The sequence below is a fragment of the Andrena cerasifolii genome, chromosome 5 (assembly GCF_050908995.1).
Source record: "Andrena cerasifolii isolate SP2316 chromosome 5, iyAndCera1_principal, whole genome shotgun sequence".
Classification (NCBI taxonomy): domain Eukaryota; kingdom Metazoa; phylum Arthropoda; class Insecta; order Hymenoptera; family Andrenidae; genus Andrena; species Andrena cerasifolii.
In genome coordinates, this window is record NC_135122.1 from 17,996,687 (window position 1) to 18,015,964 (window position 19,278).

Sequence of the window (19,278 nt, forward strand, 5' to 3'; positions counted from 1 at the left end):
GATCGCGTCGAACTGCTCCAAAACACGGAAGGCTAGTCGTCAGCGTGTTAATCGGCCCCACAATGGACCTCATCGACGGATTTCGCTATTTCCAGGATGACCTATATCCGTCGAACGATTTTCTCCGTCCGACACCTCACGTCCCGTGGCGGACTGGCCTAAAGCCAGGCGGTAGTTGGAGCCGGCCGATACGAAAGGCGCCTTGCCTCGTCTTGGATGGACATCAAAGGAAGTAGAGATAATGGGATTGTTTGAGTAACGCTTCCTCGGCTTTGAGCCTGCCACTGGGACGTGTCTGACTATCCTCCGCGTCGCTACTAATTGGTTGTAAAGCTATTATTTCTTACTTAGTCGTTTACTGGCCCGTCCGTTTATTTATAAAACGGTCTCCGCCGTGGCCATCCGTGGTTTATGGTCCTCCCGTACAGCGCCCCGTGGTTTGGCCAATTCTTAGAGATGAATGTAACTGTGCAAGGTCTTGGGCTTCTCGCCGCCCCCCTCGCGGCACTTTAAGTCTTTCCTATTTCGAATTCCAGCTTCGCGATACGAGAAATCCCTCCCGCACACAACTGCGAACGATCGTAATTGAAACTGGGACTTTAGCGCTCAGAAGAGGGGGCGTTTGTGTTTGAACTGTTATTGCGCGTTATTGTTGCAACAAACGAATCGTCGCTTTCGCCGAACGAGATAGGTAATCTTGTTTGTCATATATACGAGTACACAGAGCCTCGCGAGCTAAGCCGAGCGGGACGGTTTAAACGCGCGTAATCGCGAGTGGACCGAGTTATCGTGAGATCGAAAATATGCAAATCGGATTGCCGCTTAAGATACGAGACGGCTGGAGTAGGATTACGTAAGGATCGCTGGAAAACAATCTCTTTCGCTCTCGCGATCGATCCGCGGGCATTAGGCGCGCCTTCCGAGTCAGCCTTCCTGATAACAAATTTCCCAGGGATAGAAAGCGAGCCTTGTGCCCTGTGATCTCGTGATCGCGCCAGGCGATCGACTCGATCGTTGCAAACTTCCGCGTCTAATCTCTCCTCCGATCTCCGCTCACCCTCCCACTGGGCATTAAATTACGATAAAACACTAAAGCACGACGATCCAGTCGGATTATGGATCCAGGGCGCATAATCGAGCGCTCCGGAAAATAATTATTAATTTAATAACGCGGCGCGCATGCAGAGCGAAACCGTTTAACAATTCAAATCGGTATCGTTCGTTTCGAATCCCTTTATCGACTCTGGTCAGCGTATTCGATTAACATTTTCCCGGCGGAAATGAGAGGCAGCAGCTTCGCGGCCTAATTTAGTTTATCTTTCAGTTCAAGTTGCTCCCCATTTGGTTTAATATTCCCTTGGTTCGAACGAGCGAAGCGTGGAATAATATAAGCTCAATTGTTGATCGCGCGTTCATGGTAATTACGTTAATATTCAGGTATGATCTTAATGTTGAAGGACTGACCGTGGTTGTTCCTCGACGTTGACGAGATTCTTCCAAATAAGCGCTTCTGCTCGAGCTCCTTCGATTTCTGCGAGGGTAAACCCCGACTCGAAGTAATCGAAGAACCTTTATCGACGAAGTCCACGCTACTTACCGTAGAAGCTTTTTTCCACCCCGAACCCGCTGAGAATATTTCATGAACGCTGCCCCCACGGTGCATCGTTGCTCGCGTCGCGTCTCAGCCACGGCGACAGCGTCTATTTCGCCGGCCAATGAAATTTACGGCGCCGATCGTTCCCTTCGCGGGTGAAAGTACCTTAAGGTGCACGCATATCGAACGATAAATTTTTACTCATCGAGGTACCGGGGCCACGGGCCACGTACCAAGTCCCCAGAGTTCCATAAATTTGTCTTTATCGGGGGCGATGAAAAGTCTGTCCCTCCAGAGCGACGAAATTATTGAATCTTTCACATTCGAGCTCGCCTCGTTTATTAAGATGGGGCACAAAAGAGCGAGCTGGGAATCGGCGTCGCGTGTCTTTCCCTTGTCGCCCAATTTCACGTCCGATCGATCGAATCTGCATGCAAAGTAGCTTCCATGGGGATCCAGCTCGAGGGGAACGAGCGCCCGGAGGTTTATTCGTCGGACGAGCTTCACGGTGCAGGCTATTGCAACGTCGACGAAATTCTTTTCACTGATCAGTTTGCTGTAAATGTCAGAAGAAAGTGCACTTTCGCAAAGCTTGAAGCACTTGCCTTGAAATCTTATACTTAAGTTTAAGGGGAAGGCATCTAAGAACTGTCGGTTTACAATCTACTACCACAGTTTTATAACAATTCTTGGGTAGCACCAAGTTGCAAGAAACAATTTTATTCCTAATTAAAGCCAGACGAAGATTAATATGTGTCATATGAAACTACCTTGGAGCACATTTTCACGTGGTTAAGCCGCCATTGTTCGACTCTTGCGCGGTTCTTCCGCATCATCAGTTCTAGGGACGCCGCACAATCGTACGTGGCCAGCGACGCACATAGGCGGTAAATCAATTATCACACGAGTATGAACCAGGCTAGGAAGGTTTCTGCAAATCTTCGTTAGCCCTATTGTCCCTCCTCCCCCGGTATATGTGGGTTAATCACCGTTCGCCAAAGTTCGTAGCCATTTCACGGCTTGTCCCAGCAAGCGGAGCAGCTTCGATCCACCAGTTGCTGGGGTCGAATCGAATTCGAGTTCGGCCGTCAAACGGGGTTGACAGGGATCGTGAGCCGTCCCTACCATTTCTCCCCGCATCGATTTTCTTCCTCCCTCCACGCAGCGACAAATTTCACCTGTGTCACGAGTCACGTTTTTCAGTTGCTCGCTTTTTCGCGCGAGAACACCGCCCCGATTGGGACGAGCAATAAAATCGCTTTAATGCCTACGCGGGTAGACGGCGCTCTCTGCTCGATTTTCCTAGTGTGTCGCTTCCGTTCCGTTAAATTGACTTCCCGATCGCTCTCTGAGCCTGGTCTACCTTCAATTCCCGATACATTCGACGCGGCGCCGCTTCCTCTGGGCATTTCCCGCCCCTCGGACGTCCGTTTCCCGGAAAATCGTTCGTTTCGACCGAGCGAGGCGCTCGAGACGCGTTGAAAAGACAACATGACACAGGCTTTGGGTCTTCTGCGTCCATTGGACACGGTTTTTCGATTCTGCGGGGATACACATAGAGAGCGAGAGTAACACTTTGAGTGGCGTCGGCGCGTTTCCACGTCCGTCTTCATATTCGATAGAATTTCTGTGCCTTCCGTAAAGTTTCACCCGAAAGAATACAGTGAAATTGAGCGCATCCAGAGCCAGAAGCTTCTTCCTCGTTAATTCCACAGAAAGTTACACGTTTCGCGTCTGAAACGGCCACGTGCAATCTACGTTCTCATTCAACCCGCGCGGTAATAGAAAGACCCATTTAATCACTTTGCTTCACAGGAAGGTACTTAGAATTCGCACCTGATGCAGCCCAATTTCACTCGCCCCTCCAGCACTCTTCATCCTCTTCTACCACTGTGTCCATCGATCTCCCCACGTTGGGGCATCCAATTCTTCCGAAACCGCGATAGTGTTTCCCGCGTTCCACTTGAAATTGGCGAATTTGAATAAGAAAAAGCAAGGGGGCGTAATTTCGCGGGCGAGCCAACGGGAATTCAATTTTCTCAACGTCAGTCAGAGATTGAGTTTATAATTGGCCCCCACAGCTGGCCTGGCTCCCGCGAATCGATTAACGCGCAGTTCATTAAAATGTTTACCCGCCGCCGTTTTTATTATTTTCACGCGGCAAGCGTACTTTTCACGGGCCTCCCACCTCTTCCGCCTCGTCAGACACGGTTTAATGAAATCCTGGGAGCATTCGATGCGACGTCGCGATGCGTATCCGTTTCACGCATCGGCTCCCCTCGCGCCCGGTCGCGCTGTACCCGCGTGCCGTGAATGCAGCGGGATTTTACAAGGCTCGGGCAAACGCGAGGCATTGTACGCGCGCGGAGCGCGCCGGTTAAATGTAGCACCGAGTTTAGCTCAACTTCACCCTAACGACACGACGATTCAACAAGGTTGCCCATTTTGTTGCTTCTGTCCTCCTTAGTCCCGCGCGCGGCTCCATTTAGTGGCCGCGTGTTTACACGCCGGGCTTACGAACTGCGAACACCCAGGCCACGAAGAAAAAGAAGCCAGCGACGAAACTCTAATGGGGTGGCCCCCGCCGCCGCGTGGGTGGCATTAGACACGCGGAACGGCCACTCGAAGCGTATCCCGGTGCGCAGCTTCTGTCCCAGAGAGCCGTCGCGATTTTCACGCTGGTGTTTCCTGCACTCCGCACGCGAAAACGTGGGAAAAATGCGGGGGATAAACGTGGCTTTCCGCACAATTTGTTTCTCAAGGTACCACCAGTTTTAGGAGCATTTTAGTTGCGGGGCACTTTTATGATTTGGGGATTTGCAACGCAGGTATTTGGTGGACGCAGTATTCTTTTGAAAAAGATAGGCGAAGGACAACAAATTTGCGTATGATATCTCTATAGTCGGCACGTGCTGTGCTGTTCAGTTTCGAGTACCCTTGGACGGTATTTAGTGGCTGGCGACTGAAACACCGGTCACTTGGTAATTGGTAAAGTGTAGAGTAAGTCGCCAGTGAAACAGAGACGTACTTAATCGTCCCGTTGAAATATGCAGAACACCTTCGATTATTCACGGTCCTACGGCGGGCGCGGGGCCGCCGATACAACTTTAAATCCATTTGTGTGTCGTAAACGTCGTTGGAACGGTTCGCCGCGTAAATTTCCGCCGGCGGTGTGCCCGCGAGAGATACAGTCCAGTTAGTGTGACCATAAATTCGTATTATAACAGGCTAGGGAAGAATGTGCCTGACGGATGTTCGAACTGGTCCAGTGATTTTGCAGTAATCTACGACGGCTCGAATTCTCACGAATCGTTACAAAGGATAATTAGTTCAGCCCACTTAACATTTACAAAGGCACTCTTCCGAAGACACTAAATTCTAGCTTCAACAGAGATACCTCGTGCTTCGGCCATTCTTCTCCAGCAACTTTGGCAGCGCGTCAATGTCCAAATGGGGGTGCAGTTGAATTACACCGATCTGACATCTGCTACGTACAGTACCGTCCAGAAGCAGAGGATCGTCTGATTTATTATCAGTTCCCCAGGCAGACACGTGTGGTGGAATTGGATGCTCGACCAGTAATTTGCGACCACGTTCAAAGTGGCCATTCCGTGCTCGTTTTATGACGCCAAGTCACAGATTTTATGAGAGGACAATGATTTTTCGAGTGGATAGATCCGCAACGATACACTGCTCCGTTTTACGCAGTACCCTTCGCGCTGGTGGAAGTTAATGAGGTCAAAGTTAGTTCAGCTTCAAGTTTCAAACGACTAACAGCGCTGTTTTGTCAGGTTCGCTAAGTTTTCATACAACTTCGTTTCACTAAGTTATGCTTTCACACTGTTTAGTAGTCCGTGTACTCGCACAACTTCATCGGATACGCGCAATGTTTATTCTACGTAGTTTAAATAGATAAATTTTACATCGCCTCGAATATTCTGGTAACAGTGATTGCTTGTCATTACACACCAAACCCATCGATTCCGACAGCTTGAACGAGCATTTGAACGGATCGACGGCCACGATGCGCCGTGGGAACGGATTATTTTATTATAACGCACCGCACGGACAGCCGACGTAATAATATTGACGTATGTAATACGTTCCGCTCGGTGGGCGCGTGGTCGGCGTAAAACAGCCGGAGATCGTAGAAATTAATCCATCGGTCGCTAATGCCCGGCATGGTTAACCGCGTAACTATGTTGAACGCTCTGACTGACGCTTTGATGCATTGAATCGCGCCATAAATCACGGGGCAGAGGATCAGCCTGGTTTTCGCGGCGCTAATGAATTTCCATTCGCCTGGGAGCAACACCTCAGATCGAGATTAACAATCCAGGCGAACAGTCCAAGCCCCCCTTCTGGTTACGTAAAACCGAGAAGATTCGGTGCAATTAACTGATTGGGATCGGGGGCTCCTTTCATCCACCCTATCTAGGCGCCGACGTTACAATCATAATTTATGTGGCTCCGAGTAATCATCTTGATCGAGATTTGATCCACCGATTGAATTCTCGGGACATCAACGCGGGAACCTGAGAGTCGCGGGTACTTCATCCCGATATCACGCTAGACGACCCTCTGCGTGGAAGCGTACCCTTAAATTAGGGATTTTAAAGAAGTACCTGTGGCTTTGCTATGGTGGGAGTGATAGGTTCTGAGGGAAAATCGGGGATGATTTCATCCCGGGAAAGGGATACCGTGGAGTGGAGAAACTCGCGGATCCTCGTGATCTGTTCTGTCGATGTGAATCCCGCGGATCGACGGGTTCATTCATCGAATAAATAGAGGAGGATCGTGGACGAAGCCGCGCGTCGAAACAAATCTGCCCGAGATTACGACAGATCGGTGGTGAGCGGGTGCGTGGGCGATTTAATTTTCGCGAAACGCTCGTACACCAGCGAAGACGGTTGATTCACGGCTGACTCACCGCTCGCCGTTCGGCCTGGCCGTGCAAAAGTATCATCGTCCGGTGCACAGGTGCAACGTAGATGCAATAGAGCTCTGGCGTCTCCCACGCGACTATGTCGCGAGCACGAGATATAGGAAACGGGCAAGGCCGATGAAATACGGATTGGCGAATAGTTTAAACGCTCCGTGGAATGTGCGTCCGCCGACGGGCTCAAGGTACAGTCCGCTAGGCTACAGAAATTGATGCAATTTGGGGGTGGAGATAAGCTGAGATGCGCAAAATTTTTATTTAAATAAAATTTCGAATAAATTATTCGTCATGTGTCGAAGAAAGTTGACTCGGGTTAACGAACCAGTGACGATTTTTTTTGTAACTTTTATTCGGTACTCGAAATTTTATTTAAATACAAATTTGCTCATCTCTGGAGCTATGTAGTTTTAGACTGTGGATTTCAGGATTGAAAAGAGAGATCGGTGTGATTAATTATTATTTTGATTACTAGTAGTTATATGTAGGTCTCACCGCGAGGAAGATTCTAAAATCTAAATGAAAGTTGGTGGTTGATTAAAAACTTACTTTCTACTGTAAACGATGTTTCATTAGCCAGCGGAGATGGTATATAATACTTTGAGCGAGAGTTTCTTCTACAGAGAAATTACTCAGAATCTTTTCCCTTTAAGCCACATTGCAAGCCACTCCGCACGAAATCGCACGCTATCACATTTAACTAAACGCTAATGCAACGGCCCTGATTTCGGATCGACGCAATCGGACGCGTCCATTTCGCTATCGATTCAGCGGGAACGTTACGAGATGATATAATTAACTGAGGGTCTAATTAATGAAATATGTTTGGCGTTCAATTAAAATTAATGAAACCCGAGCGCGAACGAGCTGGCAGAATTACGGGACTTCCGTCGTATTAATTTCCCCCGATTACTCTTTTCCCGTGCGCGAATTGCGAAACGATATGGGTCGCGGTTTCAATTCCGGCGATGTCGAGGGGGAAAAAAAAAGAAATTATGTATTAATGTGATCGGTGATCCGGCACGAGCCAACCGCCCTCCCCCGTTCTCCGCGAGCAATTTGCGAGGGAAATGTTTGACGCGAATTAAGCCGCGTATTCACCTGCGCATTCGCCCCGAATGTGCATTCGGCGCGCACCGATTTTTTGCTCGTCCGGTGTTCGGCGCGTGTTCGGGGCGCGGCGCGCATTCGGGCCGATCCGCTTGTTGGCGGTCCATCAAAGCGCGCATTCGGGTCCGAACAATACCATGAAAAGGACGCCGCAAATTTCACTCAACCCCGAACGCGCGCCGAATGCGCGCCGAATGCGCGCTGAGCTCCGAACGGGCAAAAAATCGGTGCGCGCCGAATGCACATTCGGGGCGAATGCGCAGGTGAATACGCGGCTTTAACGGGGGACACCTGCGCCTAAATGCTCGCGCGAATTCCCTTTTAAATTCGTTTCGCACGGTTCGCTTCTCTTTTTGGATATTTGCATACAGGCGATGGGTGTATCGTTGCGCAGACACGGCCAGAGAGATGTGCACTAAAAGCGAAAAGTGTAATTTGCATTTTATAACAATTGTTGAATTTACTAGGATGAGTTCGACGTTCATCGCGATATAACACGGCGGTGATATAATCCCAAGGAAATTAATTGGGACCTCAGAGCCACTAAGATGCTATTCCCACTGCCCTTTCGATTAATTATACTCCTCTATTTCGCGCCTCCTTGTGACTTGCAGCGAGCAAAGTGGTCCTCAGCAACCACTCGATTTTGTCGCGACTGTATTCAAGAGTTAGGTGGAACTCCAAGTAGCTTCTGGAAAGTCAACGTCATTTTCAAGGGAAGCACTTACCGAGACTGTAATTAAGGGTACCTAAAGAAACTCTGCACCAAACTTATAAGATGGCGTACTTTAGAATCCCCTTTCTTCTAAGTCCAAGTTGTAATCGTTTCCTTATCAACTAGTTTCTAGAATCCGACGAATTACGCCAGTCATCTACAAAATGGCCTTAATCAGGGTACGCTTTTCACCGACACGTTTCCACAGTCGTCCCCAAAGCAACAGCGCGCGATGAATTCCCGAGACGAATTCGCTGCTGAAACAAAAGCGTCAACACCCACGCATCCCTTCGATTTTACACCCCTCCCTATCCGTCATAAGGGACAGATAAAAGTGAATCGGCGAGAGTCAGGCTACCAAGTCGTTGGAGTTTCCAGGGTGGCGGGTGTGCTTGGAGAGTTTTATCGCGGTACGAATACCGGAGAGTATTGCTGGATTGCGCGACGAATGTTTTTTGATACAACGAAGCTAGATAACAAGGATTACAGTCGATAGGAGAGGCGCTCGAATTCGTCCCCGCGGTGCTGACTATTTAGATTAGCCCGATAAGCGTCGATAACGCGTTATCTCGTTCAAATATCGATGATTAAAGTCAGGAGTCCCGATTCGATTGACTCGGGGAGGGAAAGGAGGAAGGCAATCGACGAAAGGGCGTTCGTAAAAGTTTCCGCGAGACGATCGCGGGGGTAGCTATAAACGATGCGCGCGGAGGAAGTGAAAAAATCCTCAGCGTTTTATAGCGGAAGGGACGAGTAGAATGATAGTTTGCTCAAAACGAACGGAGGAGATCCTCGCGTGGTTTTACGCCCTCCAGAGCGGCGCAGCTCGGGAAGATTATACTTGTGGGTCTTCGCGGAGGAGCTTACAACGCGTCGTGGCCTTTCCGGCGAATTTCGAGTTCTCTTGGCTGGATTTTTCCGTCCGCACGCGGCCCGCCACTAAACCGGACCTATCCCGTGCCACGTATAAAGGAGTAGACCGAATGTACCCTCTGATCCTTAATCCTGTAAACTCTCGTTCCTCATAAGTCTGCCTTGTACTATTTCTCGAGCGTCGATCCCACGTCGAGGTGGCTGTATCGAACGGAAGAAGGAGCTCGAATCCAGGGGAGCTGTTACATCTGACGCGTACAAATGGGAATTAAACGAGCAGCAGTTGTTCCTCGTTACGGGAGATTATACAACCATGATTTAAATCGAATAACTGCAATCGACTGAGCTGCAAATGTCTCACAGAATGCACTTTTGTACACAATTTATTTTGCTTAATCGAGACCGCGCTCGAAGTTTACGTCTCCGAGTAGCAAACAGATGGTACCTTCGTTACTGCTCGGTGGAGAATTCCTAATTGCTCTTTATTAATATCATAGATCCCTAAATGGTGACAAAGTAAAGATTAATATTCTCCACGTTGTACCGCTCTATTTTCGTGTTCACCTTCTTAGTGCATCTCCACATCTTCCGCCTTCATTTCCCCTTGTATTCACTTGTTCCAGCCGCTTAGTGTACGCGGAAGCCCGAATCCTTGATTCGACTTTCGCCCGAGAATCCAATAAGGGGCCAGAGAAATGAGGCGCCCACGAGATGATGCGTTCCCGTGTTGCATCGGAACACGTTTCTCTCTGCAGCGCGAAATTAGCGTTTTCGAGCGGCTGAATAATTCCGTCGTACGAATTGCTCCGCCGCACTGGCGAGCCCTCCCCCTCCCTCGCTTTAATAATTTTACTTAGAAGGCCGCAATTGCGGGATATGCAATATCCCGCGCGTCCGTAAGGTATTCTCCCTTTTTGGCGCACGTTTCCTGGAGATATAAGATCGCTTTCTCCGATATTCATAAGCATCTCCGCCATCCACTTTGTTCGCTTGGCCCGCGCCCTCGGCGGAGCAAGGATTATAAAGGCTCTCCCAAACCAACGCGAATTTCGCGGCGCGGAGCGGATATTCGCGTTGGTTTGGGGGAGCCTTTAAGCGAATCGAGGCGGAGATTTTCCATCGGTGTTGAATGAAAATTTTCGCTCCCTCGGAAGTGGAACAGTTGTTCAAAAAACCCCCACGTCTACGTACATATACCCACATCTTTTATCCAAACGTTGCTTCGGAAATACTCGCCACAGGGAGCGTAGAATAAAATCACACGAAATTTGGAGGGAATTGCTGGCTTTCCCAACACTCCACACGTTATTTCGTTTTATCCAAGTGCCGTCTGACCAGAGCCTTTCAGCCACGACGCGAAAAAGCGTTTAACTTCTACGAAAGAACGATCTGTCTTCGTACTTTGGAAGGCATCGAGCTCGAGGAACCAGCACGGGGGAGTTCAATGGAAATAGATAAAATGCGGAAGCGTCGCAGCGCGGAATATTCCAAATCCTTCAAAACTTTCGATGTAGAATCGACGATCCTTCGCCCAGAACATTTTCCCCCGTTCTCGCGTCTCCCTGGCAACAGCCCGAAATTTCCATCCGCTGAAAAACTGTCCCGACAAGAGAGCAACGTTTCTTTTTTCTCCGCCGTAGCTTTCCGCCAGCCGTCACCGCGATAAATCACGCGAAATACCGCGGCGAAAATGCATAGTCCCGCCAGGACTTATCAACTCTTCTACGCGGAGTGCAATTACACTTATCGTCGAGTCCGTGGCGCGCAGCTGCGATACAGCTACCAGCGCTTTTCTAATATCACTTTCTTCTTAACGTTCTGACGGCCCCACGACTGGCAGCAAGATTCACGTCACTCGCCAGCTTTTGAATTCGATTCCCCGGTGCTTCAAAAAGAATTTCAAATTGTACAATTCGTGGGTGAAAAATATCGAAACGCTACGGTTACATGTTTGCTGAACGATGGGTGTATGTTGTTTACCCTGCATTCGCGTTCAAAACCCTGCAATATTTCACGAAATGTTTTCCAACCTTTTTCGTTTGCATTCTCCGCGCGTGCGATATTTACAGAATGATCTGACGCAACCAAATCGTGTCTGGGATAAAGAAACTCCATACTGCGTTAATTAAATGCGATCAGTTCCGAAGTATGACGAAGGTGCATCGACCCCATCGGCTCTATCTATTTTCCCGCCATTTCGTTCCTCCGCACGTCTTCCCTATCAATTCACCGCGTCTTATTTCGTCGTGAATTTATCCCCGTGATTAATCACGGGCTTTCAAAGATTTTATTAGCAACGAATGGACCCGCAGATAGAACAGCAGCGTTCCCCCGTAGCTAAGGTTTGTTGCTCCTATCGACTCTCGTAGCTCTCCTCGAACGTTCATCCGCGGGACTCGCATAATTTCACCGCGAAAGAACGGCGATCACTCGACGCGCTAATAAACGTACTGCGTCGCTCCTCGAGTATATCTTTTTCTCTAGCTGGCAGCGTTTTACTTTCCCGCTGCCGTCGCTGGAATTACAAGAGGCGTGGGGCAGGAGGCGAGTGGCATTTGTTAAGCGCGGAGCACGCCCGGACGTTTTTACGATCGCTGGGAGCGCGTCGCGGAAGACTTTCAAATTTACGGCACGCTTCGCGCCGCGACGCATGGTCTGATAAATCTCCGCGCTGAAGATCGACCAGCGAGAGCAGTTAATTACGAACGCATAATTCGACCGCGTTCGCGCGACCATGACGCCTCTATTCGAGCCTCTCCTTCCTTTTTCTATCCCGACAGACTTTATGGACAACGAGATGTGTTGAAGAAATTAGTGAGATTAAGGGTCCTTCCAAATAAGACGCTTCTGCGGATCAATCCTCTATTTTCCTCGGGAGCATAGCTGCCCCCGGGGTAGGCCCGCGTTCGAATCAGATGAAGCAACATTGCAATCAAGTAGGGAGGCAGAGACCTAGAAGTGGATTTACCGGAGGAGGACTTTCCGCTTTCTGCTGACTGCATGCACTTCCAATGGCTTGCCCCTTCATCCCCAATAGCGATTGACGCGTGGTCGCCAGAGGACTTTTCATCAGTTCCTGGAACTTCCTCTCCGACCATTCCTTCGCGCGGATCCCTCGTCTTCGCGCTGAATGTTCCTGCCTCTGCTAGGTAGCCTCACCGGTGGCACTGCTGGCGGACTTAGGATTAGTCGCACGTCCCACTTCCTTCACCTTTGCTTCTCGTACCATTCTTCCCTCGGTCAGCTCCTCGGCGAGGATATAACCGTAAACGTACAAGCCTGCGTCTGCAGCCAGAGATTCTGGCTAATGAACGGTAGACCCCAGGTTCTGCTAACTTCAGCCACTGCACCAGACCCAGAGGCTCTGGTACCGCGCTCCCTCAAGTATTTTCAAAGGGAGAAGCCAAGATTGTAGCCGAGAATAGACAGAAATCGGCGCATAAACCTGCCGCGCGTTGCCATTCGCGACAAACTATAAACCTGTATCCTAATGGCTCGCGACTCGGTATCTCGAAATTAGACGCAGGCTACTAGCAGTCGAACTAGACCCAGTTCGGACCCCCGCGGGATACAGAGCGCACTGTGCCGTAAACGACCGAAGCCAGACGCGATTTACCAATCCGACTAGACACGCATCGGGACTCGAACGACAGAACCCTCCCCGGAGACACGAAGCGCGCATAAGTCAGTCGCCGTGGACTCGCTTGGGAATCCAGTAACAGCGCCAAGACTGTGGGCCCCGCTAGAGTAGTCGCGCGTGGTCGTAAATAATCCACTTGTCACTGAACACACTGAGTGGAACTCTTTGCACGGCGTCTTCTTGCGGGAGCGCATTAAATGTGTCCGCCATCCAGAGTGGATTTTCGATTGTGACGTTACACGCTCTGAAGGATGTCGGGAGAGAGAAACGCGCCGCTCTCCCACCGCTAGATAGGAAGAATTAAATTTCTTTCTTCCCTCGGAGAACAAAGGGGCGCGCCTCTCGGAGGATCGCGGGACAGCAGGTCGAGGGATAAAAAGGAAAGCGTTGGAAAGCGAGAGCGCAGGCTGCGTAATCGCGTCAAAGAGACGCTGGTATATAAGAGTGACGTATAATAACGCTGGCTTGATTGCAGTTTAATAGAACCGGGTGCATGGTATGGATTCCAGGGCGCAGGGTCCTCGCCGAGCTTAATAAACAGCTTGATGACTGGCTTGATATTAAAACGTTCTGCCCGATGATCCGCGGGGCAATCTGTACGACTCGCGCGACCCGCTCTGCCCTGCATTTGTATAATTTATTTCGCGGCCGCGCGTGCATAGCTAATCGAGGATTTACGGGACCGTGCACGTTTGAATTCTCGCGTTAATAATTCTGTGCGCGATCGCCGAATTGCGACTGCATGTACAATGTGTTGTATTTCGGCGTGGCGGCGCTCGAAGTTATCAGCTGGATTCTGGTGGAATCGCTGCGCGATTGTGGACGCAGGAATACTTGTCGTCCGGCACGTTATACAGTTCTGACTGCCAAAGTGCACTTTCCACTTGAACTTACATAACAATTATAAACTCTGTCAGTCGTGGACAATTGACTTCTCTATCAGTATGTCACAAAAAAGTGTTTCCTAGGGGCAGATTACACTTAAACTTTTTTCTCCCATTATAGAATTATTATGTATGCCTCTAATTGAACATTCTCTCTCTCTCTGTTATTTGCAGCCTACAAAGCTGAACGTCTACAAGAATGACGCGGAGAGCTGGGACTACACGACGCCGACGCTGGGTGAGTTCCACCCCCATACTTCTTACCCTTCTCTATCTCTCCACTTCTTATTTTATTTATCTATTTTTTTCTCTCCGTTTCGTTGGTTGTTCACGTCGGTGTTACATTCCGCGTACATCGGCGAGCGTACGTACACCACGCTCCAGAGCATTGTTCAGCCATTGGCGTCACGTACAGGGGCTGCGTTGTACGTGCGTACACGAATCTCACTCGACGTACCAGGAATCGTTTCCTTCTTTCTCCTGTCCCCGGGGACACGCGACGTTCCTTGCAATTTCACGGCCTTTCGAGCGGCCTCTTTTCCCCTTCTTTCGCCTTCTTAGCGCTCACCCATCGAGCAGAGCGCGCGCTAATTGGATAAAACGCGTAGTCCGGATGCGAGCTTTGGAGGGCTTCCGTAAAATGCATCCCCCCGTCGAGCTCGCGGAAACGTCGGCAGCGCACGATCCAGCTGTCTCCGAGGATCGCTCGAAAGTTAGCAAAAAGTAGACACGTGTTGCGGTTCGATTGGTGATTGAACGTGGCCCAAATTGAGTTCCCCGTGTCCTCTAATAGCATGTGAAAATGGTCCGAAGGTGGGACTTGGCGGACGTAGATTAAAGGTATTTCACGCGACTGGGTTCTCTCGGTCTGTTAAAAAATTCTACTTCTTCGCGGTGTCTTACCTGTCCTGCTAAAATTGGACGGAGACTGACGTTGATCGGATCATACGCGAAGTACTCAGGGTAAAGTAGCCGAATATGAGACCCATTTCTTAAAAACATCGTGACTCTAAACTAAGAATACTTTTATTAAAATTCGATACATGTTTTAAAAGTAGAATATGTATTATTCAGCAACCTACTGAAAAGTACTATAACAAAGATTCGGATTCTTCATAATAAAATAAAAACGAAAGTCATTTAAATATGCAGATAAAAAAATGGGTTCCTAATATGAGACCCAGTGTGTTTTTTTCTGAAACTTATTTTTTCTTTCTTTTTTTTATAAAGTCGGCATGTGAAATCTGTTTCTTCACTACCACACTATTCTTGGGCCCACCACCGAAGTCTGCATGGACCCACCACGCCCATTATAACACTTGATACATACACTTAACCCATTGTTCACCTAGCACATCTGAAGAATAAAGACCTGTGCAAAACAAGCATTCTGTATCATAATTTTCTTTCTTAATCACTTTCATCATTCAGAACAAATTCTTCCTCACTCTCATCGGTTGAACTTTCACAGGTCTCATATTTGGAAACAATAACATGATAACTATTAAGTAGCTTCGAAGTTAAGTCTTCATCATTTAATGATATACAACTAGTAAGCCTTAAACTCCATTGCAAGCACTATACAACGGTATTTGTGGAAATCATTATACACTTACACTTTAGAGGTATTTGTAATTTAATCGAACCACTTGAAAAACTTTCTGCAACGTAATTAAGAAATATGTGCTTGCTCAAGACGCTTAATTGATTACGATGCCACTGTGCGGACAAAACAACAAATACACGGTTAGTTAGTAAAGAAATAACATCGCCACGACATTGAAGAGTTCTATAGCGGAGATAAGCTGGGGTCTCATATTAGGAGAGGCCGTCATATTCGGCTACTTTACCCTAGTTGAAAATTAAACACATGTCGCAGGAAGATGGTGTAAATTTAGACTCTTCTCGCGGAGACTCGAGACATCCTTCGAATTAAAACTCTTTAGTCTTTTTGCAAAATTTAGTGCACATCCAAGCATTCTACGCGTTACGGAGTAATGGAAATTCGGAGCTCCAAGAGTAAATTGGACACGAGGAAGCCAAATTTAAATTCGTCAATTTCCTGCTGCCCATCTCCGCGACCCCCTCCCCCGCCTCTCGAATCATAATCCCAATGAATCTCTTCGCGATTAAAGAGCTGTTGGATGATGAACGATGGAAACGAGCCTGGTACGTCGACACCGAATCATTCCTGCGCATCGCTACTCGCATCGATTCCATCGCGGCAAACGAACAGAACAATTCACGCAACGAGACACGGTTAGCGCGTTCCATGGAAAGGCGACACAAAAGTAAAACGTGGAGGCCCGTGGGCGAACGGAAGCTTGGCGCTCGCGAGAGATAAAAAATAGGCGCCGCGAACACGCGCGCGGGCGTGACGTCGTATCAATCGTGTTTGCGATCCATTCTGGCGAGCGATAAAGAGGCATCCCGGCGGGCAGTTGGGCGGGATATTTCCCCTTCGAAATCGCAATCATTCGTCGACCAATTTGTTCTGTCGTCCATCAAGGGAACGGTCGGAGGGCGGCGGCCACCGCCGCGTCGATACTTGGATGGAAATGCAATTGCATTTTCCCTGAGCACACGCGAATTAACGCCCGGCCGCGGTGAGAGAATCTTCTTTGACCCAATTCGAAATTCGCACCGCCGCCGAGGGCCGCGGATCCCAGTTTCCAAACTGAATTTCTGTTGGAACGAAGCTGCACGCGACTCTTCACGCTCGTTACATTCGAGCGATAGTGACGCTGTACGCTCTGAATGCTTCCCCTTCTTTGTTTACGCTAGGGGAGGAGCGCGAAGTGCGGTAGCTAACGGGGCTGTCCAATTCGCGACAATCGAGGATTGTAGACGTAACGAGGTTCTTGCTGTTTTCTCTCGTTTCTTATTCCGATGGAAATATCCGTGGGTCGTAGGATTAAAGAAGGTTTTCATATTCCGTAGATAGTGCTTCTCAGGGAAACACGCTTTTTGGTGTTTCAAGTGTATTTATCCGCGTACAGTGGCATTTCCATTGATCTATTTGCGTCGATACATCCACCCAGAGCTTGGGGCTCGTTTCATGGGATACCTGCGCCAGCTCACCGGAGGTGAGACCGTGTGAAAAGCTCGAATCTGATCGTGACAGTACCATCCACGCTTCGTGGGGGGTTAGGGTGTCCAGAATCGGAGTTGGATTAGGGGACTTCCTCTGTTTGCCTCGCAGAGGCGTCTAAGGGTTGACGAGACTCGATCGTCTCGCCAAATTGGGTTTACACTCTTCTGGGCAGTGATCACCCCCCGAAACATAGGGGTGCAGGTCTTCCTCGAGCCTCCTAGAAAACGTGGCATCTCGTACCCTCGTCTGAAAACATCTGAAACGATATTACGCTTCTCACCTTGCTCCAGTTTCGTAAAACTATATGCTCTAATTGTAGAATCTTACTTGGATCTTGAAACGAACATCCTCCAAGGAGAGCGCAGTCTCATTAATCTCCACTGAAAAAGCTTCGACAAGTCTCCCAGCATCGAGGGCACCTACTAACAAGGTTGCCAGAGCTGTCTTGAGTCCCTTAAATGAAGTGTCCAATACTCTAGACTTCCCTTGGAGCATCCGCAATCGCCTCAGCTATCCTTTGCGCTCGAAACGCGACAGTAATCGTGACTCAGCGTTTTCCGATGCCCGTTCACGTGCACCCGTCATACGCTCCACGGTTTCTCCGCGAAATCTACAACGTACAATTCGCACGTTGAACAAACATCTCAGCTTTCACGTTGAAGCGAGCACCCGTTAATCCAACCGCGTCTTCTGCTTGTACCCCCGAGCCTCCAGCCTGTCCAAGCAACGGGCACAATTAATTTAAGTACACCGTGACTGGGTTCCCCCGAGTTAAACGATTCGAAGCAATTAAACCGCAAGAAGTTGGAGAAGAACAGCCAGACGTGGGAACGATCCGCCTCGGATCGCGTGCCAGGTATACACGGAGCCCCGAAACGCACCACTCCGCGTAAAACGACAACCAGCCACGGAACTCGAAGAATTCGGTCCCATTACACGCGGCGTGACGCGCGCCCGTCACTCCCGGTACCTTCGACCACGCGAAATCTCTAGCCACCCCTTCGAAAGACGAATTCGCTTCGCACACTGGTAATTAGCGACCTCCCCGAGGGTCGCGGCACCCGTTCGCCTCGAGGGCCGTCGAAAAATTTCGCCAATCGGCCCATTGTCCGTGTCGTCACGCGTCGGACCTCTCGATCGTTTCGATCCTTGCAGAAGTTTCTCGGCGGACTACGGGGGAAAACTTGCCGAATCTATTACGCTGCCTTCGGGGAGCCTGCACCGACTCGAGGGGGTGGACGAGAAACTTTTAATACGCGGGCTAACTGGGCTGCCTCGTAGGGGCTGATTCGGCTGTTCGTGCGCTGGCCGGGCTTTCGACTCGTTCGACGAAATTTCGCGTGCACTTGAATTAATGTAACGATTTCGGCAGCCAGGTCGAGCTATTATTAGAGCGCGACGGAAGGTAGTCTAGCGCAAATGTTCTTTCGTTTAATTATTTCGCGGTAATTAGGGAGAACAAGGGGATCTCTGTGCTGTAAGAATACCGAAAAGAGTGAAGTGGAATAAGCTCGAGAAATAAGCAACGTTTGAAAAAGAAATCTCGCGTTACAGCACCTTCCTGTGCGGAATTACGTTCTGAAAAGGTTGCTGGAAACTTGACCCGGCGCGGTTTGTTTGCGACTAAAATACGCGGATTAAAGGGCGGGGGGCGAGTAATTCGAATCTCGTTATTCAGGGGAACCTTAAAGGTGCTAATTTTTCGTAACTCCTAGCGAGTGCGCGAGTAACCTTTTCGAGTGGCTGCGCGAGGAGATCACTAGACCAATTAAGCTGAAGGTAGGTCAGGTCGGCTGCTGCACTCCTAACCTTTCCCTTCTCGCATCTACATGAAGGAGATGAAAGTTTCATTAGATCCAGAAGCTCCGCGGTGAGGCTAGAGCAGCCCCCACCCGCTTCATTTCCACGAAAGAAACGCGCCGTCGAGTGCTCTGGCAACTTTTAATCCGTAATTGCTGGCATTCGTCGCGATACTGGCCGGCGTGTTAGCCTTTCAGCGTCGGCTACGCTCTCCCGCGGTTAAATCTGGGATGACGCGGCCTCTTAAATTGTTGTTTCATCGACTGCTGTAGTCGAGAATCAATTGGCCACTCAGGGCCACTTTTCCCCACTACAAATCGCACCAGGAGCTAGCTTTAAACAGAGGGGGCGCAGCTAATGGAGGGGGATAAACGGTAGGGGTAGTTAAGAGTGTGTAATAAGGGTAGCCACTTCTGTAGCCTCAGAGCAGCAGCTGACTTTATTTAGTTTGCAGCCGTGGATGGGAAAAGGAAATTTGTCATTGTGTTCACATATTTTTCTGCCACATTGCCGAAGTATTTCCGTGGAAATGGTTTAGACATCGATCGTTCCTGAACCTTGATTTGAATGGAGATAGATGTGCGTTGAAAATGGATGAACAGGGGGCTGAAGTGAACACGAATAGTGTG

The 19,278-nt window shown here is 49.3% G+C and overlaps 1 protein-coding gene across 6 annotated transcripts in view; it reads left to right on the forward strand.

Annotated features, from left to right (window-relative positions):
• The window catches only part of Sm (heterogeneous nuclear ribonucleoprotein L), a 121,525-nt gene that overhangs the window by 58,919 nt on the left and 43,328 nt on the right, over nucleotides 1-19,278 (forward strand). For all 6 annotated transcript variants that reach the window (XM_076811860.1, XM_076811857.1, XM_076811854.1 and 3 more), the window contains one exon: nucleotides 13,930-13,993. In XM_076811860.1, the coding sequence (XP_076667975.1) occupies nucleotides 13,930-13,993 (64 nt within the window). The remainder of the gene's footprint in view (nucleotides 1-13,929; nucleotides 13,994-19,278) is intronic.